This window comes from Hydra vulgaris, chromosome 14 (genome assembly GCF_038396675.1).
Source record: "Hydra vulgaris chromosome 14, alternate assembly HydraT2T_AEP".
NCBI lineage: Eukaryota > Metazoa > Cnidaria > Hydrozoa > Anthoathecata > Hydridae > Hydra > Hydra vulgaris.
The window spans coordinates 18,003,095-18,031,061 of record NC_088933.1 but is presented as its reverse complement, the minus strand read 5'-3'; the positions used below and the strand labels follow the sequence as shown (position 1 = coordinate 18,031,061).

Here is a 27,967-nt window from a genome sequence, read left to right as displayed (position 1 = left end):
TTTGAAATATATCTTTGTTTTGATTATTAATTCTGAGTAGTAAAAATAAAATCATGTATGCATTGCCAAGGCTTAGTTCTTTTCTAGTGTAGGGAATTAAAAAAAAGTTCTTTTCTAGTGTAGGGAATTAAAAAAAAGTTCTTTTCTAGTGTAGGGAATTAAAAAAAAGTTCTTTTCTAGTGTAGGGAATTATGAGACTTGAGCAGTAATGAGACTTGAGCAGTTGATGTCGAGTTTATTAGCATAGCACTAATCTGTAAATTTATTAAATGCTGACTCAGTCTTTGTTATTAGATGGTTTAGATTGGTATCACTTGTCTTGAGTGTAGTGTCATCTGCAAATAAAATTGATTCAAACATTCATAGATATTCAGGTAGATCTTTGATGAAAACCAGAAAGAAAAGAGGTCCTAAAATGGGAACCTGTGTTACACCAATGTTAACAAGTTCTTCATTAGAATATGCATCGTTAACTTTTGTAAATTTTTATTATTATAAAAATAGTTAAATAGTTAAGTTCAAACCATCACTTGAAAAATCATAACGATTTAGCTCAAAATTAGTAGTTTAGATTCTACTAAGTCAACAGCTGTTCTGAAATTTTTTTAGAGCTGCTTAGTTTTACTTTAGAGATAAGAATGTGCAACCCAGTTTAGCATGTATGATTGTATCTGAAATAGTTTTGGTCATCATTGAATAAACTATTTTGTTCAAAGTATGCAGTTATTCTTTCAGCAATTATTCGTTTAAATACTTTTGTTAATTGAGATATTATTGTAGTACTTGGATAACTATTATTATCATGAATTTCATCTTTCTGTTTATAGAATGGCATAATACTACCTATATTGAACTCATTTAGAATACTGCTTGTTTCTAGACATTTTTTGAATATAGTAAATATTAATAGTGTAAATAATTATTAGTCATTAATGGATTGCATCAAATGATTTTTTAATAATTTTGGTAGGAATATCTGAAAAACCATCGTTGCTTTTTTTTATTAAGTTTATAATGGCATCAATAATTTCATATTTATTAATAAGAAGAAAGGAGAAATTAAATTTTTTTAAAAATCTTATTAAATATTTTAAAATTATTGAAGTGATTGTTAATAAAATTATAAGAATAATTAATTATCCACAATCAGAATTAGATTTGAATGTACTAAAGAATTTGTTGAAAAATAATGACTTTTCAATTTTGAGTAGGCTTTCGTATTATTTAAAAGTATATAATCAGAAAATAAAGTGTCTTTAAAACTTGATTTAATTTTGATAAATTTTGAGTAGAAATCATAAAAGTCTTTTAAGCTATGAAAATTTTTCTTTTTTTTTTTTTCCAAATAACTTGTTAATTTTTTGTTTCTTAATTTAATAAAGTTTCTTCTCGTTTTTTTTAACCATTTGAAAGATTGATAAATCATTTGTTTTTACGTAATCAAAATGATAATCGTTGTGTAATTTTTTTTTAGATTTTTTAACTCTTGATCAAATCATTCATTGTCTTTGTTCTTGATGTGTATTTTCCATAATTTTTTTTCAGTGAAATGGCATTTAAGATATTTGTAGTGTTGAATTATAAGTAGTTCAACGTATTGGTCCAGTTGTCGTTTAAACTGAACTTTATGTTAGTGTTATTGGTTTCCTTGGAAATAATTGTTACTTTTTTAAATGGTTGCCTGCTTTTAATTGTTTTTGAGTGACTACTTCAGTGATACCATCAACTGCTGCAAAAACTGCCCAAAGATCACTAAACAAAGTTTTTAAGATAAATGTTTTTATTTTTGCTGAATTTTTACTTAATAAAACATCAATCATACTTTTAGATGTTTTGTATTTATTGTTTTTTTTCTTAAATTTAGTTGTAGAGTAAGACGGGGCAAAATGAGACAGCAGGGCAAGATGAGACAGATTGCATTTATAATGATCCCAATATTGCAATTTATCGTTTTAATGATTTTTAAAAGTTTAGTTTTGTTCAAAAATCATTTATTGTTACAAAAAAATTTCGAAGTCAGCATGTTGCGGGGCAAAATGAGATGTTTTTATTTGTTTGCTTTGCCGATATCGGTTGATATCATCAACCATGTTTTGATATTATCAACCATGTTTACATTGTAACAACAAACAAATTAAATAGTATTTGTAAATATTAACATTTACTCTAATATTTGAAATATTAGAGTAATATTATTAAAACTTTTATATTACATATTTATATTACATTATATTTTATATTTGATATGTTTAAATTTTATATTGTATATATTATATATATATATATATATATATATATATATATATATATATATATATATATATATATATATATATATATATATATTTATTTAAAAAGTTAAATATGGTAAGAAACTACAAAAGAAAAACTATTTGTAGCAATTTTTCTGAGCAAAGCATGTTAATGGCAATCAACTCCGTAAAGTTAAAAGAAATGTCATTGAGAAAAGTAGCTTTGATACTTAATGCAAATAAAGGTGCTTTACACAAAAGGATTCAAAGAAACTTAAAGAATTGAGACTGTTAATATACATAAATAATCACTTCATTTAAAAAAGTATTGCCAGATGATACTGAAAGTCAATTTGTTAACTACTTAAAAGAAATGAATTCAGTTTATTATGGATTGTCCATAAGTGACATTCAACAAATTGTCTTTGAGTATGTCGCAAAGTACAAAAAAATTCACCCATTTAATAAATATAATGTTGTTGCAGGAAGAGATTTTGTAAGTGTATTTTTAAAGAGACATCCAGACCTTTCAATCAGAAAGCCTTAATGGTTGTCTTTAAATTGAGTTTATGGTTTGAACAGCAATTCTCTAAACATTTATTTCAATAATATAGAAACTGTTATGAAAAAGTACAAGTTTCAACCTCATCAAGTTTTTAACTGTGATGTATCAGGCATTACGACTTGAACCTTTGAAGAGATGAACCTGTTAAAGTTGTAACAAAAAAAGGAAAACATTGTGTTTCTTCTGTAACTAGTGGTACTGGACAATTTATTCCACCAATAATGATTTTTATAAGAAAGAGATAATTAAAGCTTATAGATCATGCTCTAACTGGAACAATTGGAGGATGCTCTAAAAATGGATTACAACTGATCTGTTTATAGAGTATGTTAAACATTTTACACACACAAGCACACCAGAGCTTCTAAAACACAAAGCACACTAGAGCTTCTAAAAAAATAAAACTCTTAATTTTAGATAGACATAAAACACATACAAAAAGCATTAATTTGTTAGATTTTGCAAAGAAAACAGAATAGTTAACCTTACTAACTCACACTTCTTATAAGTTGCAGCCACTTGATTGAAGCTTTTTTAAACTGATTAAACTTTTTATAGTATAGAATGTGGATTATGGTTGCTTGAGCATCCTGGACGAAAAATAACAAATGATCAACTTGGAGGTATATTCTCCAAAGCCTATCACAAAGCTGCCTCTGTAGAATTTGCCTGTTCTAGCTTTTGTCCATCTGGAATTCATTAGGTCGGGATATAGTTCCAGACTATGAGTTTATTAATGACAAAATCTCTAAGACCAGTTTACATAAACCTGATAAAATTGAATCAAAAGTTAATTCAAGCAACATGTTACTATTGTCGTCAGGATGTTTAGAAAATATTGATTTTAAAATAATAATACCATGCATTTCTAATATTTTAGCTATTCCAAATACCACCAAATACCACCAAGAAAATATATGGTTGACTAGTGACAGTTTGGTTATGTATTATATTTGATTATATATTATTTATTAGCTGTATTACATTGTAAAATGTTTATCTTGCTAAACCTCTTAAAAATCTATTTTGTTTATCATTATTTATTTGAAAACATATTTATTTATTATCATATTTATTTGAAAACTTAAGAAAAAAAAACACATATCCTGTCTTTTACCCAGCTATGTGGGGCAAAATGAGACAGGATAGGTGTTGTCAATAAATGATCTCTGGTGACCAAACCACTTCAGCTTTGCAACTCATATTTTGTAAGGTTATAGGAAGATGGTAGAAGATTTGAAAATTATCAAGTTATTTTTTCAAAAGTTGTTAGACGGTCTGTATTAGATAAATTAGTTCTTAAGTGTCTCATTTTGCCCCTCATTACCCTAACTCTGGTTAATTTATAAAAATTACTTTTTAAGTTATTAGTAAGTTGTTATTAGTAAGAAACTTATTCAGTTGCATTCCATATCAGAAGCTAAGGTCACAGACTGGTTCATTTTAGTTGAGATATAATGATGTTTTGAAGTTAATGAAGTTTTTTACATAGTTGTTAAAATATTGAGAAATAATATTTGGTGGCTTATAACAACATATAAATTTGTTGTGCATCACTTTGAGACGAATAATCTCATAATCAAAACTGCTTTTCAAAAATAAAACTTTCAAGTTGTTTTTCATGTAAATAAAAATTTTATATTTACACCTCCTTTAATGCTTTCTCTTCTGTCTCTACTCAGAGTCTTATAATTAATAAAAAGAAATTATTTAGTTATGTGTCCTTAAGTTTCGTTTCATTAAACATTATATCTATCAAGTTTAAATCTAATATTGGTTTCTGTGATGTATTTCAACTTTATTGAGTATATATTTAAATGCAAAATTGATAGATGCAAATTAAAACAATATAGCCATATTTGAATATTACAAATTTGATGAAAATTTTTTTAGCTCAAAAGTCTAAAATGAAGAGCTTTATGTAAAACTTGGGTTTTATGCCAATTACACATTTTTTTCAGTATTTTTGTGTGATAATTTCTAAAACAACGGTATATAAAATAAAAACAACGGCATAAATACATTTTCTTAATATTTTAATTTATATTAATTCTTTCTGAGAAATATTTGTAGATATTAATTTGCAATCTTGTCTGATTACTAGTAGGATATTTTGTTGTTCTTCTTCATTTTGTGATAAGTCAACAAATTGCTAAATTATTCTAATTTTTTTTTTTGGCACAATCAGTTGTGACTCTTAAGGTTTTGATAAAAAAACAAAGTTATTGTAAGATTCAAGATCCTTTAGTATGAATGGTATATGACCAAACCTTAATCTCATTAACTAAATCCATTTTTATAAAAATAAGCCAACTTTCCTCTGTCCATTTTTATATTTTAATAGAATAAATGGGTAATAAATGGAAAAAGAAATAATATTATATGAATACGAAAAAATATATATATAAAAAACACGGAAAATTTACTCTTAAATAAAAGCAAGTTTTATTGATTCAAAGTCTTATATGATAAAAAAAGTTTTGTAAATAGTAATTATAGCAACACCCAAGCAGGCGCAGATCAGATCGTTTTTTAATGTCTGAGATTACTTCCACTTGAGATATACATGGAACAAACTCCAAAAATTTATATGTTTATACTTATGTCAAATAAAAATGATTTGCAAAAAAATTGCAATGATTCTCTAATCATTGCAATTTTTTGGGAACAATCTGTTTCCAAAAAGATCACAATCTGGGAACAAAACTGCCCCAAGCAAAACAGCAACAAGTTGATCAAATATTTTTTGTACTATTCTTAAATAAATTTATATTCATTGATAAATTCTAGATTTCATATAATAATCTCTTAGTGTTCACGTATTATGACAATATAAAGTTTGACCCTTCCACTCCCCCCTTCTTAAATTGAGGGGGTTACAATTTTTAAAAGATAATTTTAAAACTTATAACCTGGAGAATGCTAGAGAATAATTTACGAAATTTAGAATTTATCAATGAATATAAATTTTTTTAAGAACAGTACAAAAAAAAATCTTATCAACTTGTTGCTCTCTTGTTTGGGGCAGTTGTGGCTTAAATTTAGGGTGTTCCCAGATTGTAATCTTCTTGGGAACAGGCGTCCTTATTTGACATTAGTATAAATTTGTAAAGTTTGTTCCATGTGTATATATATATATATATATATATATATATATATATATATATATATATATATATATATATATATATATATATATATATATACATAGATAGATAGATAGATAGATAGATATATAGATATAGATATATATATACATGTATATATATATATATATAAATTTAAATATATATATATATATATGCATATACATATATATATATATATACATATACATATATATGTATATGTATATATATATATATATATATATATATAAATATATATATATATATATATATATATATATATATATATATATACACGATCAAAAGTTTGGAACATTTTATAAAAAACCACAACTTTTATTAAATTAATAATTTATTTTATCAAAATGTATTATTAACCATTGCAATTGACAAAAATAATATCTTTGATACATTAGTAAATGCTTGTAAATTAAATACTTGAAGTTAATACTTACTATGATCTCCTTTAGCATTCAAACGATTAGCTAAGCGGGTAGGCATAGAGTGAATGAACTTTCTCAAATATTTAAAAGTCATAAGTTGATTCCGTACCTGCGTAAGTTTTTCTTGTAAATCATGAGAAAATGAGGGTCTTAGTTTCTAAACTACATTTTTAAGATGACTTCAGCATTTTCGAATAAGATTGAGGTTGGGTGAGTTACCAGGCCAGTGGCTAATGATCTTAACCCCATTCTCACGTAAACAACTACTTAGAAGCTTGGCCCTATAAAAGGGGGCTCCATCATGCTGAAATTTGTGGGTATTTGTGATATTCATGAAAATTTTAAGTTTTTTTTTAAGTATTTAAAGATAAATATGGTGTCAAAAAGCATAAACCATAAACCACCACTATGATGACCACCAAATTGTTTAATTAGTGATTTTATTGCTAAATATTACATCCTCCCAATCTTCCGCTGACCGGTTCTTGTATTTTTGACAGAAGGCAATACGGTCTCTAATATTTTTTTGAGAAAGACAAGGTTTTTTTGTTGAAACACTATTTAAGTTAAACTGTTTGCACAAATGTCTTCTAATTTTCACAACACTTGGTGCAACACCATTTAGGAATATCTAAGATGAAATTACAGAAGCACTGGCAAACGGATGTGCTTTTGCATAACGATGAATGCAGTTATTACCAGTTTCTTGATATTGGTTTAATGTTTTTATAATGCAACTATGTGTTACATTAAAACGTGCAGCAATAGAAGTCAGGGTCAATCCTTGTTCACATAGAATAACAATCTGAGCACAATTTTTTGTTGTTAATTCATTAGTTTTTTCCGTAATTATTATTTGATTTTTTGCTAAAATAACAATAACCTATGACTAAAACAAATTTAGTGGTTTATAACATAACATTTTGCATGTATATAATAATAATACTCAAAATTTTCAGTGTAAGAAAGTATTTTTAAACAAATATTTCAAATTTTCTGCATTTTTTAAAATGTTTCAAACTTTTGATCGCAACTGTATATATATATATATATATATATATATATATATATATATATATATATATATATATATATATATATATATATATATATATATATTAGGCCACTACCAAAATATACTTTTTTTCTCAGATCATATTGGCTGACTTTGGGATTTGTTGTATATATAATTTAAAGACAATCCTGAAAATTTCAGACCAATTGGATTAAGGGCAATTTTAGGAAATGGTTTTAAAGTTTCTAAGTATTTTCTTGATTTCAATGAATTATTCCTTTTTATGGCATTCTCAATATTTATTATACTTTAGTACAAACTTTGATATAAATATTCTTTCTATTATAATATTTAAGTATTATGGAATGAATATTTAACACATAATCTTAAACACTGGGATAGGAACAGGGGGCAGAAGGGCAAGAGTTCCACCACCCTGCCCCCCCCCACCCCCCCAAAATTTATTTTTTCTAATTTTTTTAAATTGTGGTTCTGGCTGCCTTGATCCCTGTTTATTTCTGAAATTACCACATTCAACATGTTTTTCTGCACAATGGTGATTTCGAAGTTAAGGGTTTAAGAGAGGTTTGCCATTTGAAAAAAATAATTCTTGACAATAGTCAAGTAAAGGATGCCGGCAAACTTAGGTATGGGAACCAAATTAAATTGAAAAAAAAAAAAAAACATTTTCTCAAGAAAAAGGTATAAGGTAATCAGTTTTAGATGAATTAATTTTCTGCTCTGCTTTGGTCTTTAGTTATAATAAAATTATGTCTTTGATGTCTCTGATACAAGCTTCACAGACCTTTCAACTGACTGGGAATTGTTGGGTAAATCCGTAAGAATAGGTTTTTTAGAAGTTTGCAAAGCATTCTCTAATTCAAATGATGAAATTAGGATAGAAGTTGGAGATTCAGCCTCAATTAAAGAAACATCAACTAAACTACTCCATGTATCAGCGTTAAAATTAATAGGCATAATTAATATTTTCCTTTGATTTTTGGTTTGACCTCAGGATTTACTTCTCTTGATTGGCTTATGTGCAAAACTTGCTTAATAGCTTGAGCCCTTATATCTTTTCCATCATCTTGCAACATAGAGTATAAAATGTTTTCTTGAAGACAGCAATAAGAGTTTCCTTGAAGATTTTGAAAAACAATTTATTTTATATTGTCTGCCTGATTTTTAACAATTGTCAAAACTGTCAAAAACAAAAATTCTATTGTCTTATAAAGAAGTCTAGGAGCATCTTTTTAAAGACCAGACCTTTTATGGGCAAACCACATGGGGCAATATACTTAGACTATATACTTTGAAATTGTACACAACTCATCTGTAGGATTCTTCACTCTCACATAAATCCTCATTATTCTTAAAGCTAGAGTGACTGTCTGGCATGGCAAACAGGTCCTGGTTTTTTAAATGAATATTATGGAAATATAAAGCTTTTGGTTACTCCAATTCAGTATTACAGTAATGCAGGGTTCATAAAGTTTACGTTGATCTGTACTGAGATCAGATAAAGTATTAGAGTTTACCTAGGAATCAATCTCTGAATGAATTGGAAAAAATTCAACTATTGGTAAATCATTTTGAAGCTTTTTGACCAATAGGGCCCTTATATTTCTTTGGATCGTTACTTTTACCATCTACTTCAGCTATGACATGGCGAAGTGATAACTCATTTTGGTGAAGTACACATCTTATTAAAAAGATTCGTTGGTTTAAAAGCCTTATGTCACAACTAAGCCATTATCTGCACCAGTATTAGCGAAGTATTATTAAGAATCAAGGCAGAAGTTGTTATGGCAGATGTTGCAGCGTCACTAACTTTGAACCTGATAGCAGCTTTGGCAATGTTATTTAAATCTGTGTAATTTTTTTTTACACAGTGGTTTTGCAAAAAACTCATGATTCTGATTTTTATAATCATCATTGTTATCTATTTCCACATCATAAGTTTCACTGGTACAATCATTATCTGAATGAAGTGCGGTGTCACTTGTTAAATTAGTTTTCTCCTTACTTCTTTTTCTTGGCTTTCTCTTTCTTATCAATTTGGCCTATTATCTACCAGGTTTCAAAGGGCCCTTGCTTAACTTTCTGATCCTTTAAATACTCTCGTTCTAGAACTGGAACCTTAAATTAAAAAAATTTATTTATAGTTAAAGAAAGTATTTAGAATAATAAAAAGCATAAAAAATAATAATAAATGTCACCTGTATGCTTTCTTCACAGAGACATGCATAGTGCTTGTTAGAGCAACCCTTGCATTGAACATTTTTAAAGTGTAATATGTAAAATAAAATATAATGCCATAATTTAAGAAGAAATAAAAAAACTGTACAGCTGTAAAATTTGTTGGCATTTTAGTCACAAATATGTTTGAATAAACATATTGTTTAATATTGTGGCTTTTTGAAAATATAACTTCAAACCTGTCATCACAATTTAAAAGAGGAAGTTCATATCTGCATGTTAATATATCAAATCACTTTAAAAGGTTATTTTCCAACAAACAATCATTGTTTTATGTTATGAAGCTTTAGATCGTTTAGCTGCAATTACTTTTTGAAATGTTCTTTGTAACTTATTTCTTAGAGGTTTCTCCTTCGTTAGTGGAAGACTGGGATTCACTTTTTTAGAGGTTTCTCCTTCATTAGTGGAAGATTTTCACTTTTTTCCAAATTTTGAAAATTTCTTTACTTACTTTTAAAACTATGGCAGGAGAATTTTTTTAGTTGTTATCATTTCTTTTTCGACCTATCGAATAATCTGTTTATATGTTGGGAGGTCACTAACAGGTAGTTCATTTAGTTGTCAGCATATCTTTCACTTTTATGTCTAGTTATAAAAAATAAGCATTCTTTTTCTTGTTGGTTTCCCAGATCCACATTTTGCATTCATTTTTAATATTTAAGTTCAGTCTGAAAAAGATTTTTTATAAACTTATCATATAAGATAATATCATGTGTATCATATGTGTTATTTTCAAAAATATATATAATCTATATATAAAAATATATATAATATATATAATCATTTTAAATAATTATATATATATATATATATATATATATATATATATATATATATATATTTATTTTTAAAAATAAAACGATGTTTTTTTTTCTTGACATGTTTCATAAACTTTATTTACATTTTCAAAAGATTATTTTATAATAATAAAAAACTCTGAAATAAATATTAAAAAATAGAAGTCTTTACAGAGAAATATTAACGGACAAAAAATTATATATAATAAACCAATACATTTATTACAAAATAACTCGGTAAATAACCAATCAAAATAACCAACTGTCAAAAAAAATAAATAAATAAACTGACACTAAAATTAAATAGATAAGTTTATAGCAGAATGTAAAGTTTGTTTATTAAGTGAGGGACTTTCCCATTTAATGTGGAGGCCTTCTTTTATCTTTAATTTGTGTTTGGTTGGGACATTATCCAAAATCTCAAAAGAATCACAGTTAGCCAAATTTTTGCAATTAAGAGATAAATTTAAGTGTTTAAGTATATGAGATTGTTTATCACTTTTAAGGTGCTCATTTATTTTAGTTGCCAAGTGTCTGGAGGTTTCTCCAATATAACTGGCATTACAGCCAGTGCAAGAAAATTTATAGACAACATGAGATTTAAGCAGTTTAGGAAGTGACTCTTTTAAGCAAAAACAATCTTATATTTTATTAGTAGTGAAAATTAATTTTATTAGAACATCCTTGCAATATTTATGAACAATTTTTGAAAATTTCAGTTTAGTGTAATTAGAGTACATTCCAATGTATGGAAGCTTAAAGTATCTTATATTTAAGCTATTAACAATGTTAGAATCAGGTGGGTTCTTTTTCTTATCAATATAGGATTTAATTTCATAGTCAATAAATAGTCCTAAACTGTCATATGTTCACTTAGAAGTTCATGAAAAATATTTTAGCTCAAAAGTCTAAAATGAAGAGCTTTATGTAAAAAATGGGTTTTATGCCAATAACACATTTTTACACACAGTTTTTTGTGTAATAATTTCTAAAATAACGGTATCTAAAATAAAAACAACTGCATAAATACATTTTCCTAATATTTTAATTTATAATAATTCTTTCTGAGAAATATTTGTAGATATTAATTTGCAATCTTGTCTGATTATATTTAGGATATATTATATTAGGATTATATTAGGATATTTTGTTGTTCTTCTTCGTTTTGAGATAAGTCAACAAATTGCTAGATTATTCCAATTTTTTTTCCGGCACAATCAGTTGTGACTCTTAAGGTTTTGATAAAAAAACAAAGTTATTGTAAGATTCAAGATCTTTTAGTATGAATGGTATATAACCAAACCTTAATCTCATTAACTAAATCCATTTTTATAAAAATAAGCCAACTTTCCTCTGTAATCAAATCTTTCAATTAAGTGTTATCATTAAGAAACAACAACTGTTGGCTTTTCAAAGTTTGTAAATTCAATTTCAGGCACTTTACGTCGAAGTAAAGTTTTTAAAATGTCTGATTTAGTTTGCAAATCATGATGTTAATCAGCTAAAACCATAATAACTGTTTTAGGAAACAAGTATCAAGAATGAGCTTGGGTACTATTCAACAGCGCTTTACCTGCCTTTAAATTCCTTCTTTTTTGTGTTATTTGTGCATTATTGAAAGCTCTAAAGTTATTTAAAAAAGAAACACTTAGCAAGACTAGACTCCAAAAACGTGGATGCATGGAAAATTCCGATTTTAAAACACATCTTAGAAACATTTTCTTTTTGTTGTTAATGTAGATAATCAATTACTGGTAATAAAGTTTCAAGAACTAGGTGATATATGGAATCTGCCATAAAACAAGCTGCATGACAGGCGCCAGGACTGTCATGCAGCTCGTTTTAAATTTTAAAATCATTTAACTTATCAGAGTTGATTACAAAGTAAAAAATATTCTACAAGTAAACAAGATGTTCTACAAGATGCTTCAAATCAACTTGTGGAAAAGTTGTGTTATTTGAATGGCATAAATTCCTCCCATTGCTTCCTAAAGTTCGAACAAAGTTTATTATTTGGGCCTTTGCTTTTAATCCCAGTTATAGCTTTGTAAACATGTTTAATGTGCAGTTCGTAAATATGATGTCTAAACATTAACAAAAGCAGTGGTTTTTTTAAAATTCTTGTTAAAATCATAATTGTTCCATCCAATCTGCCAGTATTTGTGGCATTAGTGTCAGTAATAACTGCAAAAACTTGATTGAATACTTCCAATTATTGGAGTTTACATTTTTATATAACTAAAACCTGATCAAGTGCTTTTCCAGTGTTACTTTATACAACTCCTAGAATAAGATCATCTTTATGCCCAAGTTCTGGTCAAAGTTTATTTTCTGCCTCAATTTTTCTTCAATATGGCTAACTACTTTGCCATCAAAATGGAGAACAAGCTTTTTACATTTTAATTTATCTCTATAGTTTTCTGGTATTTCAATACCTTTGTGTGCTATAGTTTCATAGCGCTTCTGTCTTACAGTCTCACTACTTAAGTACAGTCTCTCTAATTTTATTATCTAGTTAGTTTATTACACAGTGATAAACATTTTTTGAACTCCGTAACTGATCCCCATTACTCTGATCTTCAATAAATGAAAGATCTTGTATTATAGTCTTTTTGTTTCTAGGTATATGGATGTCTTTGACGGATTAGTTCTTTTATGTTTACTTTGGCATTATCAAAATGACCTTCCATTATTCTTCAAAAAAATACATAAAGTTATATAATAAAATACTCTACACATCAAATCTATATATTTATATATATATATATATATATATATATATATATATATATATATATATATATATATATATATATATATATATATTTATATATATATATATATATATATATATATATATATATATATATATATATATATATATATATATATATATATATACAAATCTCTTTTGTCATTATTCTGTCAATAAGTTCGAGTTCACCAACAACGCTTCAAGCAAAGGAGCTCTAAACTATCATTTGACATATAATAAGAGGAAAAAATAAGTTAGAAGTATATATAATATTGAAATGTTATAATAAAGCTTAATGTTGCCTCCTCTATGCTTGACATTTGGTCTCCTACATTCAGGGTTTAGGCGTTCACCATTTCTTCTCCATTTGCGTATGATACCATCAGAACCAAACAAATATATTTTTGTTTCATTGGACCATAAAACTCTTTGCCATTGATCAATAGTCCAATTCGAATGTTTCTTAGCCCAGGTCAATCTTTTCTTTTGATTCTTTTTACTCAAAAAATGCTTTTTTGGAGCAACTCTACCCGCAAAACCTTGATTTTTCAAGCGATTGCAAACAGTTTGAGGGTTTACAGTTATACCATGATCTGTTTGTAAATATTTTGCAGTTATACCATGATCTATTTGTAAATATTTTGCTTTTGTTGCAGCTAATCCTCGATCTTGTTCAATTTTTTAAATAATTTCTCTATCAATGTGTAAGGTAGTCTTAGCTGGGCATCCTTTTCTTGGCAAATTTTTTATGGTACCCATTTATACATATTTTCTTATTATATTTCCTACTCTATTAAGATTAAAATTTACTATTTTAGAAATAGTTTTATATCCTTTTCCACCTTATAGTTTCCCAGAATCAATTTTTTTTAAAAAAAATGATTAGGAGGTAATATATATATATATATATATATATATATATATATATATATATATATATATATATATATATATATAGATATATAGATAGATATATATATATATATATATATATATATATATATATATATATATATATATATATATATATATATATATATATATACACATATATATATATATATATATATATTGATTATTATATATAAATATATTATATAATAAAATTGACTTGAGCGTTGTTATAATTATTATTTATCAAATTTTTTTTGCTCATATTATCATAGATTATGAATCGATAAGATTTGTTTTTATTAAAGAGCAAGTTTTCTGTGATTTTTTTTTTATTTCTTTTTTTTTGTTTTTTTTTATATTTATTTAAAATTACATATAAAAATTTTATATATAAATAAAGTATAATTGTTTTTTGGAATTTTTCATTGGAATCTTTTTACATGTTGAGTCGTTTGAATCATAGTTTCTATGGTAAACTCGCTGAAGTATTTCTTGAGAAAATAGAATAAAATCAATTACTAAACTGGAAACTGAAATATTAGGAAAAAAAATATAATTTTGTATAATAATGACTTGATAATATATCATAATCTTCAAAATCCAGTCATCAACAGTGAAACTACTGTATTTCTTCGCCCAACCAAGCGTTTTTTTCTCTGAGATTTGGTTAATTTTGGCTTTTGTGCTGGCCTTCTACTTCTGATGCCTAATTCATGCAAACTTTGTCAAACAGTAATTGTTGCTATATTTAGTATCACCTCATTCAACTTTCTGGTAATTGCTGAGTATGTAGCAAATCTATTTTTTTTCACTATTTTTACTTGCTTTTTCTAAATCCTTGGTGTTATTTTCTTTTTTCAACCACATTTGTCTTGTCTCTCAATATTTAATTTTATTTCTCAACGCTGGCGATACAGAAACATTACATGGAGAAACGTATGACATATTCGAACAAACATTTGTCTTGTCTACCTGTTTAGGGCTTAATTATTTGGTCTGATGAAAAGAGATTTAATCTTGATGGTCCAGACAGATATCAATATTATTGGCTTGACTTACGAAAAGAGCCCGAGACTTTTTTGTCCAAACAAAATGGTGGTGCTGCTGTCATGATTTGGAGTGCATTTTATAAGGCTGGATTATCTGAATTGAAGTTCTTAGAAGGGAAACAAATGGCGGAAGACTTATTATTACATTCTCTGATTACATAGTGCCATATGCCTTATTACACTCTCTGATTACATAATGCCATATAGGCATGCCAACTATGGACATACGTTTGTCTTTACGCAAGATAACGCATTTATACATACGACAAAGGCCGTGATGGAATTTGTAACGGAACATGACATCCAGTTGTTTGATCATCCAGCGCTCTCACCCGACTTGTTAGGTGTATTCAAATGGAAAACAATACAGTAACGTCACCAAACTAAAAATGGCCATCCAGATGAAATGGAACAAAATTCCACAATTTTTGCTTGAAACGCTCATTTCCTTTATGCCTAAGCGTTGCATTCAGATTATTATGAAGAAAGATAGATTGACCTATTATGTACGTTATGTAAAGGAAGATTGTTAATTATGTAAATGAAGATTGACCTATTATGTGCGTTTCTACATCTTTGTAATCTCTAAAACCTGCTGAAATGGTGTGTGTGCTATTGGTTTGGCACATAATGTATTTTTCATTTTATTCATTTTTTGTTTTTTACATGTTTTAAACAAAAACAAAGCCAATATTATTTCACTGTATTTTGTTTCTTTTTTTAAATTATGTTAAATATGTATTAATTACATTGTTAAATTTAATACGTTCATACACTTATTTTTATTACTAAATTATTGCATGTGCTATTCGTTTGGCGTGGACTGTTCCAATAACACCTTGTAAATATTCAAAATCCAATCTCTTTTGTTTGTTTAGTTTTCAATTTGGTGCAGTTCAACTTTATTTTTAATTTATTTGCCATTTACCTTTCAAAACATAATAAATTTAAACAACAACAACAAAAAAAGCTCAGTGAAAATACAATCAAATCATAAATAAATTAAATTAATGAAATACTCAAATCACAAATAAACAAAAAATAATGAATCATGGCAAAAAAAATTTAATAAACAAAATCTTGAAAAACCAGACATGAATACAACTGAGAAGTTAGATTTGGTAGACAAACCGATCAAGATTAGTCTATATAACTGTGATTTGATTCTCAACGGATATATTAAAATATACCTGTTTAATACATTTGTCTCACATTTTTTTCGCTACTCCCATTAAGTCTAGAAAGTTCTTTCACCAGTTGGAAAAATACAAATCAGTATCTGGAACAGCCACATCTTGTCTTTAATAATGTTTTTTCTGTCTGCAGGCTAAATAAATAAATTGCAAAATGACTTTATCATAAAGCTATGATATATGTCCCAGCAATTTGATATTATCAATTATCAAATCCTGTTTACAAGCAACTTAAAAGCTAATTAAAATACTAAATGAACTCTTCTTAACATACTAAATAATCTACCTTCTTAACAGCAGAAACTGCCTCATATTATGCTGGACTTTTTAGTTACAAAATATATTCAAAAAGAAAAATGATTTCAACTTATTAGTTTTTAATTTTAAAAACAATACAGTTTTCCTTTACCATAGTTATAAATTGCGAAATACATATAAGTTTTATTTTATATCAAAAATAACATTCGTAAGCTTTATTAAAACTTATTACCTTTATTAAATAAGCTAAAACTTATTTGTAGGGAAACTTAAGCAAATAACTGTTGCCTAAATTTGTACTAAACGTCAATAAACCATACCTTACCTGTCAAATGATAACCCTAAATGTCAATAAAGAAAATATATCTTTAATAATATCTACATAACTATCAAATTTTTAAAAAATATTTGAGTTTGTATTGCATAATAAAGAATAAAAACCTGTGTGTTATGAAACTTGCAAATTTCATGAGGTGAATTGCAGATTTTTTAAGCGCTGTGTTTTGATGTTAAGTGATGCAAAAGGTCCCCTAATGTAGCATTATCTTCATAAATAAGATCTAAAAAGAATAGGATGATTATGTTGTCTTGATTCATCAAGACTACATAATCATCATATTTCATAAATCATAATTCATTATTAGGAGAAGAGGTAGTTAAGTGGTTTATTCAGACAGCATATAAAAAAAGAAAAAAGTTATTCAAAATTTCTAATAGCATGCTCAAATTAAAGCTAAGATTTCTTACAAACAGACTTCGAAGCAACAAAAAATTAATAATAAAAGAAGAAAGAAAGTTAGGGAAAAGTCTGTTAATATTATTGCTGAAATTAGATGTTTATTTAACAGTTTGTCACTTGTGCAACTTGATAATTTAGATTATATTACGTGTAAAAAAACTTGCTAGCAGAAAGTTGTCATGAATGGTACTATATTGACATATACAAGACAATTATGTATAATGGCAGCGTAGAAAAAGTTAATTAAAAAAAGTTATAATTTACACTCTTTGTTACTTTCATGTTTATATAATAACATATGCATTTTATAACCTTAATATGTTTTATTTATTATAATTTAAACTCCATTACAGTTGAACAGCTCGACATCACATTAAAAAAAATCTTTTTGTTCTTTTAGAGATATACATTGACCGGTTCCTCACTCTGGCTGACTATTATATGCACATGACATAACAAAGTGGATATATTTAAAAATGATTTTATTGGATACTTTAGCTCTTATAATATCAAAGCCTACATTAACTAGTCTATTTTTAGCTTTTTTTAACTAAAGCTTTAAATTTCCGTTCTGTTCTATTGTGCAAGCCATTTTTATTTTATTTTAATAATGCAGCAAAATATAAAAACAAACAAACGGTAAAACAGAAATAGCAATCTACTTTGGAGTTCTGTTACGCTTGCAATCCAGTTTATATATGTTCTTACTTAACCTGATGTTATTATACCAATCCCTAAGAAAAAGTATACAATAAATACTTTAAATAAGATTTGATAAAGACTAAATGGACTTTAACACTATTCTTATAAATATAGATATGTTATAATCATTTATATATAATAGGTTATAATACCGGTAGTTTTATCAAACTTTGTTTAAACTTATACCAACCATCTTTTGTGTAATATTTTAATTTTTTACTGCAAATTTCACATTTCGATTCGGACAATAGACAAAACCATTTTTTAATCAACTTGATGAACTTTCAAACATACTGGTCCTCACTATAATTTCATGATTATAATAAAACTTTGATTGTAAATTTTACATATATATAAAAACATCTTTAAATGATTTAAATATTCATCTCTAATTTACTATTTTTATTTAAAATATCCAATGTAAAGCATAGTATACAATGTAAAAAAGAGTTAAAAAACTTGTGTATAATGCAAATTCTTATAAATTTTTTATAATTTTGGTTAAATTATACTTTATATTATAATTTTCATAAAAATCTTTTCATGTTTTTACTTTATTAGATTAATACTTTTATTAAAAGTTTTTAAAGAACCCACGCAACTTACCCACGCATCTATGTGCAATATTAAAGAACTCACGCATTTACGTGCAATATTAAATTTTATTTTAATACCGAAATATTAGTACATTTGCATCAACAAACGTTAATTCATTTTCGACGTTTATTTACAACAATCTAAATCTTAACGTTATTTCAACATAAGTTCAACATTGAAAATTTCAAAGTTAATTTAACATTTATTTTCAACGTTTATTAATAGTTAAAAATAAACGTTGAATTAACGTTGAAATCTTCGATGTTATTTTTAATGTTCAAATAACGTTGAAATTTAGATCGTTATTTTTCAACCAAATATCAACCAACTCGCAACGTTGAAATAACGTTGAAATATATGTATACATACATATATATGTATATATGTATGCATATATATATATATATATATATATATATATATATATATATATATATATATATATATTTGTATCTATTTTAATTATATAATAATAACTAAATATATGTTTTATAACTAAAACAAAAAATAAATTAATGTTTTCGTTAAATAATACCTTATAATACGGTTTTTAGTTAGTATTTATATAAATAATTCTTTAAGTCACCAATAATTATTAAAATATTTTTTTTGAAATAAATATTTAGATTAATACCACATTTTTTGACACAATATAACTTTAAATATTTATTTTAAATGAAATGTAGTGTGAAATTCTATTAAAATATTTAATACTTATAATCGGGTAATTTATAACTATAAAGCTATAAAACTTTGTTATAAAACTTCCACATTATTTTCCGAAGTATTTATACTAGTATACACTGCGAAGTATTTATACTAGTATACATCGCGGTACGCTGTGATTTTACCAACATAAAGTTAGAGCATGCGCATATACATTTGTAGCCACTCTTCATACTTCGATTTATCAAGATGTATACATCTTGATAAATCGATGCCGCGATGTACTTATCATCGCTGGCAAGCCTTTTTAAAAACGCGTTTAAAACTAAGTGTTTTGTCGCCCTTCAGCCGCCAGCGGCTAGCCAACAAAAATTAGCATAGCAAATGTTCATCTGTTTTTGCAACGGCATCACTGTCCGCGTGACTAACTTGAGCTTTGCAAAATGTCTGCAATTTTACTTGAAATTTACTTAAATTTACTTGCTTCGTTTTATTTAAGAGTTAATCCAGTTTAAAATTGCACACATCATTCAAAAGTTCTTCTTTAAATATTTGCAGGCTCTTGAACAATAAAAAATCAAAAACATTTATGAAGACAAGATTATTCTGGGAAATTTTGGAAGTTTCTGGGAAGATTCTGTAAACTCTTCAACCTAGAGGAATATTTTGAGCAGTATTTATAGCTGTGTAAAGAGCAAGTAATTAAGTTATTTTATAAATTTGTTTTAGATCTAACAATTGTTTATTTCGTTTAGGTTTTATTCAAAATTTGAGGATGGAAAGTTTATACAAGCTTTTATTCAACGCTAAACAGTCTGATCAATCTTGGATTGAACTTCAAGCGCGAACCTCCCGAGACGCAGCCGGTCTATATGCTGTTTTAAAACGTTATTGCATTTGTTAGAATAGCCTTAATTATCGATTTTTAACAATTTGAGACTTTAATTTGTTTGTTAAATGATTCTATGTTGCAAAATGGGTTGGTTTATAATTATTTTTATTATGTTCATATTAAGGTAAACGTTATTATTTGGCCGTATCTTTTCTTTAACCGTATTTATTAAGAAAAAAAAATTTTTTCAGTTGAAAATTTTTTTATAAAATTTAAAGTATGGTATTTTATTCTCCTTTTATCATATGAAACGTAACGTTTTTATATGGACTTTAAATATCTTTAAAGCCGCACCTTGTTATCATTTTCTTGTATTAAATTAGAATAAATTTTACCGCTTATCACTTACAAACAGTTTTTATAGCCTAAAAAGACTTTGACGGCTATTTTAATCACTCATGAGATTTTTGTTAGCACGTTAGGGTTTGTAAAAATAAATGCTAAAATGGTAAAAAGAAAAAATCTTATATTTGTAAAAATTTAGAAGTATTCAAGTAGGTAATTAAAAAATTATGGAAACTTCCTGGTTTAAACTAGTATATTGTAAACATCAAAAGTTATGACCATGCAAATTTTCCGACCCCCCAAAATGAGGGGGTGTAAGTTTTGTATAGTCATAACTTTCGTAGTTTACAAATTTTTTTTACAAAAAAAATTAATATAAACTTGAGGTAAGCAAAGAAATCTAAGTTTTTCACGACAAAATTCCTTTTTCTGTACAAAAACTTACTTAAAATTAAAAAATAATACAAATGCAAAAAAAAACAGGTTTTCACTAATTTCTTTTACAAGCTTTTATTATTTTTGTAGAATCTGTGGATTTTTTAGAAAAAATGTTAATATAAATTAATGTAAAGAAAAAAATTTAAGTTTTTTTTGACAAAACAATTTTTTTTGTACATAAATTTTCTAACAATTATAAGCTAATGCAAACGCAAAAAAAAAACAGTTTTTCACTGATTTGTTTTTAAATCTTTTGTTATATTTTTGAAGATTTTGTGGGTTTATTAAAAAAATGTTAAACTAAATTTCAGGTGAGTTAATAAACCTAAGTTTTTTACAACAAAACCCTTTTTTATGTACAAAATCATATTGAAAACTAAATAAATAATGCTAATGCTACAAAAAAACAGGTTTTCACGGATTTCTTTTGGAATCATATGTTATCTTTTGTGGATTCTGTGGGTTTGTTAGCAAAAATGTTAAACTAAACTAGATGTATGCAAAGAAACATAAGTTTTTTTTGACAAAACCCTGTTTTCTGAACAAAAACTTAGTTTAACTGAAAAAGTAATGCAAATGCAAAGAAAAACAGGTTTTCAATGATTTCTTTTAGAAGCTTTTGTAATATTTTTGTAGATTCTGTGGGTTTATTATAAATAATAATCAAATAAACTTGAGGTGAGCAAAGAAACCTAAGTTTTTTACAAAAATCAGTTTTTTACTGAATTCGTTTGGAGTCTTGTGAAATATTTTTATAAATTCTGTCGATTTAATAGAAAAAATGTTCAAATAAACATGAGGTGAACAAAGGAAGCTAAGTTTTTTACGACAAAACCCTTTTTTATTTACAAACACTTTCTTAAAATAAGAAAATAATGCAAATGCAACAAAATAACAGGTTTTCACTGAATTCTTTTGGAATCTTTTGTAATATTGTTGTAGATTCTGTGGGTTTATTAAAAAAAATGTTCAAATAAACTTCAGGTGAGCAAAGGAACCTATCTTTTTTACGGCAAAACCCCTTTTTATTTGAAAAACTTATTTAAAGTAAGAAAATAATGCAAATGCAACAAAAAAACAGGTTTTCACTGATTTCTTTTATAATCTTTTGTAATATATTTGTAGATTTTGTGGTTTTATTAAAAAAAATGATCAAATAAACTTAGGGTGAGCATTGGAATCTAAGTTTTTTACGACAACCCCTTTTCTGTACAAAAACTTTTTTAAATAAAAAAATAATGCAAATGCAACAAAAAAACAGGTTCTCACTGATTTCTTTTCGAATCTTTTGTAACGATTTTGTAGATTCTGTGGGTTTATTCGAAAAAAATGTTAAAATAAACATGAGGTAAGCAAAGGAAATTAAGTTTTTTACGGCAAAACCCCTTTTTATTTAAAAACACTTATTTAAAATAAGAAACTAATGCAAATGCAACAAAAAAACAGGTTTTCACTGATTTCTTATAGAATATTTTGTAATCAATTTGTAGATTTTTTGGGTTTATTAAAACAAATGTTTAACTGAACTTGAGTTGAGCAACAAAATCTTTGTTTTTTACGACAAAAACCCTTTATCTGTACAAAAACTTTCTTAAAATAAGCAAATAATGCAAATGCAATAAAAAAACAGGCTTTTAATGATTTTTTTTATAAACTTTTTTAATATTTTTGTAGATTCTGTGCATTCATTAGAAAAAATGTTCAAATAAATCTGAGGTAAACAAAGGAACCTAACTTTTTTACGACAAAACCTCTTTTTCTGTACAAAAACTTTCTTAAAATATAAATATAATGCAGATAAAACAAAAACACAATTTCTCACTAATTTCTTTTAGAATCTTATGAAATATTTTTGTAGATTCTATAGGTTTATAAAAAAAAATGTTTAAATAAACAGGAGACGAGCAAAGGAAATTAAGTTTTTTTAAAAAAAACCCCTTTTAATATACAACAACTAACATAATAAAAGAAAATAATGCAAATGCAACAAAAAAAAACGCGTTTTCAATGATTTCTTTAAGAATCTTGTGTAATATTTTTGAAGATTCTTTGGGTTTATTGGACAAAATGTTCAAATGAACTTGAGGTGAGAAACGGAACCTATGTTTTGTACGACAAAACCCCTTTTTCTGTACAAAAATATTCCTAAAATAAGAAAATAATGTAAATGGAACAAAAAAACAGGTTCTCAATGATTTCTTTTAGAATCTTTTGTAATATTTTTGTAGATTCTGTGGGTCTATTAGAAAACATATTCAAATAAATTTGAGGTAAACAAAGGAACCTTAGTTTTTTACAAAAAACAGTTTTTCACTAATCTCATTTGGAGTCTTATGTAATATATTTGTTGATTCTGTGAGTTGATTAGAATAAATTTTCAGATAAACTTGAAGTAAGCAAAGGAACCTAAAATTTTTACGACAAAACCCTTTTTTATTTGAAGAAACTTATTCAAACGAAAAAAAAATATGCAAATGCAACTAAAAAACAGGTTTTTACTGATTTCATTTGGAGTCTTTTGTAAAATTTTTGTAGATTCTGTGGATTTATTAGATAAAATGTTCAAATAAACTTAAGGTAAGCAATGGAACCTAAGTTTTTTACGACAAAATCCCTTTTTATGTACAAAAATTTTTTAAAAATAAGAAAATGATGCGAGTGCAACATTAAAAAAAGGTTTCACTGAATTCCTTTAGAATCTTTCGTAACATTTTGTAGAATCTCTGGGTTTATTAGAAAAAATGGTAATATAAAGTTAAGGTGAGAAAAGGAACTTAATATTTTTACAACAAAACCCCTTTTTCTGTACAAAAACTTCCTTAAAATATGAAATTTATGCAAATGCGACAAAAAAACAAATTCTCACTGATTTCTTTTAGAATCTTTTGTAATATTTTTGTAGATTCTGTGGGCTTATTAGAAAAAATGTTTAAATAAACAGGAGGTGAGCAAAGAAAATTAAGTTTCTTAAGACAAAACCCCTTTTAATGTACAAAAATCTTAAAATAAGAAAATAATGCAATTGGAACAAAAAAACAGGTTTTCATAGATTTAATTTGGAATCATTTGTAACATTTTTTTAGATTCTGTGGGTTTATTAGAAAAAACGTTCAAATAAATTTGAGGTAAGCAAAGCAACCTCAGTTTCTTTCAAAAAACAGTTTTTCACTGATTTTATTTGGAATCTTTTTAATATTTTTGTAGATTCTGTGGGTTTATTAGAAAAAATGTTAAAATAAACGTGAGGTGAGCAATGGAACCTAACTTTTTTACGACAAAACCCCTTTTTTTGTACAAAAACTTTCTTAAAATATGAAAATAATGCAATTGCTACAAAAAAACAGGTTTTCACTGATTTGTTCTTAAATCTTTTGTTATATTTGGGTAGAGTTGAGGGTTTATTAGAAAAAATGTTAAACTAAGTATAAGGTGTGTGGAGAAATCTAAGTTTTTTACGACAAAACCCTATTTTTTGTACAAAAACATATTAAAAATTGAAAAATAATGCTAATGCAACAAAAAAACAGGTTTACACTGATTTCTCCTAGAATCAAATAATATATTTTGTAGATTCTGTTGGTTTGTTAGCAAAAATGTTTAACTAAACAAGAGGTATGCGAAGTAAGTTTTTTACGACAAAACCCTGTTTTCTGAACAAAAACATAGTTTAACTCAAAAAACAATGCAAATGCACAGAAAAACAGGTTTTCAAGGATTACTTTCGAAAGCTGTTGTATTTTTTTTGTAGATTCTGTGGGTTTATTAGAAAAAATGTTTAAATAACCTTGAAGTAAGCATAGGATCCTTGGTTTTTTACAAAAATAGTTTTTTACTGATATCTTTTAGAGTCTTTTGAAATATTTTTGTAGATTCTGTGGATTTAATAGAAAAAATGTTTAAATAAACTTGAGGTGAGTAAAGGAAGCTAAGTTTTTTACGACTAAACCCTTTTTTATTTACAAACACTTTCTTAAAATAAGAAAATAATGCAAACGCAACAAATTAACAGTTTTTCACTTATTTCCTTTGGAATCTTTTTAAATATTTTTGTAGATTCTGTGGGTTTATTAAAAAAAATGTTTAAATAAACATCAAGTGAAAAAAGGAACCTATGTATTTTTCGACAAAACCACTTTTTAATTAAAAAAACTTATTTAAAATAAGAAAATAATGCGAATGCAACAAAAAAACAGGTTTTCACTGGTTTGTTTTAGAATCTTTTGTAATATATTTGTAGATTCTGTGGATTTATAAGAAAAAAATATCAAATAAACTTAAGGTGAGCAAAGAAATCTAAGTTTTTTACGACAAAACCACTTTTTCTGATATAAACCTTGATTAAAATAAGAAAATAATGCAAATGCAACAAAAAAACAGGTTTTCAATGGTTTCTTTTAGAATCTTTTGTAATATTTTTATAGATTCTGTGGGTTTATTATAAAAAATGTTTAAATAAACTTCTGGTGAGCAAAGGACCCTAAGTTCTTTACGACAAAACATCTTTTTCTGTACAAAAACTTTCTTAAAATAAGAATATAATTTTTATTTGAAAAAACTTATTCAAAATAAGAAAAAAATGCAAATGCAACTAAAAAACAGGTTTTCACTGAATTCTTTTTAAGTCTTTTGTAATATTTTTATAGATTCTGTGGGTTTATTAGAAAAAATGTTCATATGAACTTGTGGTGGACAAAGGAACCTTAGTTTTTAAAGACAAAACATCTTTTTCTGTACAAAAACTCTCTAAAAATAGGAACATAATGCTAAGGCAACATAAAAACAGGTTTTCACTGATTTCTTTTTGAATCTTTTGTAATATTTTTGTAGATTCTGTATGTTTATTAGAAAAAATGTACAAATAAACTCGAAGCGAGCAAGGAAACCTAAGTTTTTAACGACAAAACCCCTTTTTATTAAAAAAAAACTTATTAAAATTGAGACAAACATGCAAATGCAACTAAAAAACAGGTTTTCACTGAATTCTCTTGGAGTCTTTTGTAGTATTTTTGTAGATTCTATTGGTTTATTAGAAAAAATGTTTAAATAAACTTAAGCTGGGTAAAGGAACCTACTTTTTTTACGACAAAACAACTTTTTCTGTACAAAAGCTTACTTAAAATATGAAATTAATGCAAATGCAACATAAAAACAGAATCTTTCTGATTTCTTTCAGAATCTTTTGTAACATTTTTGAATATTCTGAGGATTTAATTGGAAAAATGTGCAAATAAGCTTGAGGCGAGAAAATGAACCTATGTTTTTTACGACAAAACCCATTTTCTGAACAAAAACTAACGTAATATTTTATAATAATGCAAATGCTGCAAAAAAAAACTGGTTTTTACTTATTTCTATAACAATTTTTTGTTATATTTTTGTAGATTCTGTAGATTTTTCAGATAAAATGGTAGTATAAATTAATGTGAACAAAGGAATCTAAGTTTTTTTCGAAAAAACTCCGTTTTCTGAAAAAAACTTTCTAACAATTAAAAAATAATGCAAACGCACCAAAAAAACAGGTTTTCACTGATTTGTTTTTAAATCTTTTGTTATAATTGTGTAGATTTTGTGGGTTTATTAGAAAAAATGTTAAACTAAATTTCAGGTGAGTTAAGAAACCTAAGTTTTTTACGACAAAACGCTGTTTTCTGTACAAAAACTTATTAAAAACTAAAAAAATAATGCTAATGCAACAAAAAAACAGGTTTTAACTAATTTCTTTTAGAATCATATGTTACATTTTGTTGATGATATGGGTTTGTTAGCAAAAATGTTAAACTTAATTTGAGCTATGCAAAGATACATAAGTTTTCTGAACAAAAACTTTGTTTAACTTAAATAATAATGCAAATGCAAAGAAAAACAGGTTTTCAATAACTTCTTTTGTAAGCTTTTATAATATATTTGTAGATTCTGTGGGTTTATTAGAAATAATGTTCAAATAAACTTGAGTTTAGCAAAGGAACCTAAGTTTTTAAAAAAAAACTGTTTTTTACTAATTTCTTTTGGGGTCTTTTGAAATATTTTTGTAGATTCTGTAAATTTAATAAAAAAAATCTTCAAATAAACATGTGGTGCGCAAAGGAAGCTAAGTTTTTTGCGACAAAACTTTTTTTTAGTTAAAACCCTTTCTAAAAATACGAAAATAATGCAAATGCAACAAAAAAACAGGTTTTTACTTATTTCTTTTAGAGTCTTTTGTAATATTTATGTAGATTCTGTGAGTTTATTAGAAAAAATGTTCATATAAACTTCAGGTAAGCAAAGTAACCCATGTTTTTTACGGCAAAACCACGTTTTATTTAAAAAACCTTCTTTAAAAGAAGAAAATAATGCAAATGCAACAAAAAAACAGGTTGTCACTGATTTCTTTTGGAATCTTTTGTAAAAGTTTTGAAGATTCTATGGGTTTATTAGAAAAAATGTTTAAATAAACGAAGGTCAGCAAACGAAGTTCAGTTTGTTTAAACAAAACCCCTTTTAATTTACAAAAAGTTACTTAATATAAGAAAATAATGCAAATGCAACAAAAAAACACGTTTTCACTGATTTCCTTTGAATCTTGTGTAACTTTTTTGTAGATTCTTTGGGTTTATTAGAAAAATTGTTTAAATGAACTTGAAATGAGCAACGGAACCTTTGTTTTTTACGATAAAACCTCTTTTTCTGTACAAAAACTTTCTTAAAATAAAAAAATAATCAAAATGCAACAAAAAAACAGGTTCTTACTGATTTCTTTTACAACCTTTTGTTATGTTTTTGTACATTCTGTAGATTTTTTTGATAAAATGTTAATATAAATTATTATTAACAAAGGAATTTAAGTTTTTTTCGACAAAACTCTTTTTTCTGAACAAAAACTTTCTAACTATTAAAAACTAATGCAAACGCAACAAAAAAACAGGTTTTCACTGATTTGTTTTTAAATCTTCTGTTATGTTAAGTTACAAAAACTTAGTTTATCTCAAATAATAATGCAAATGCAAAGAAAAAAAGGTTTTCAATGATTTTTATTGGAAGCTTTTGTAATATTTCTGTAG

General features: G+C 26.1%; 1 protein-coding gene across 2 annotated transcripts in view; it reads left to right on the top strand.

Annotated features, from left to right (window-relative positions):
* LOC101235693 (nischarin) overlaps window positions 1-20,556 on the top strand; it is a 193,340-nt gene extending 172,784 nt beyond the window's left edge. The window contains exon 21 of one of the 2 annotated variants that reach the window (XM_065818391.1): window positions 20,068-20,556. In XM_065818391.1, the coding sequence (XP_065674463.1) occupies window positions 20,068-20,216 (149 nt within the window). In that variant the 3' untranslated portion in view covers window positions 20,217-20,556. Of the gene's footprint in view, window positions 1-17,747; window positions 18,586-20,067 lie in introns of those variants that run through there. The other variant, XM_065818392.1, reaches the window with a different exon arrangement.
* The last annotated feature ends 7,411 nt before the right edge of the window (window positions 20,557-27,967 follow it).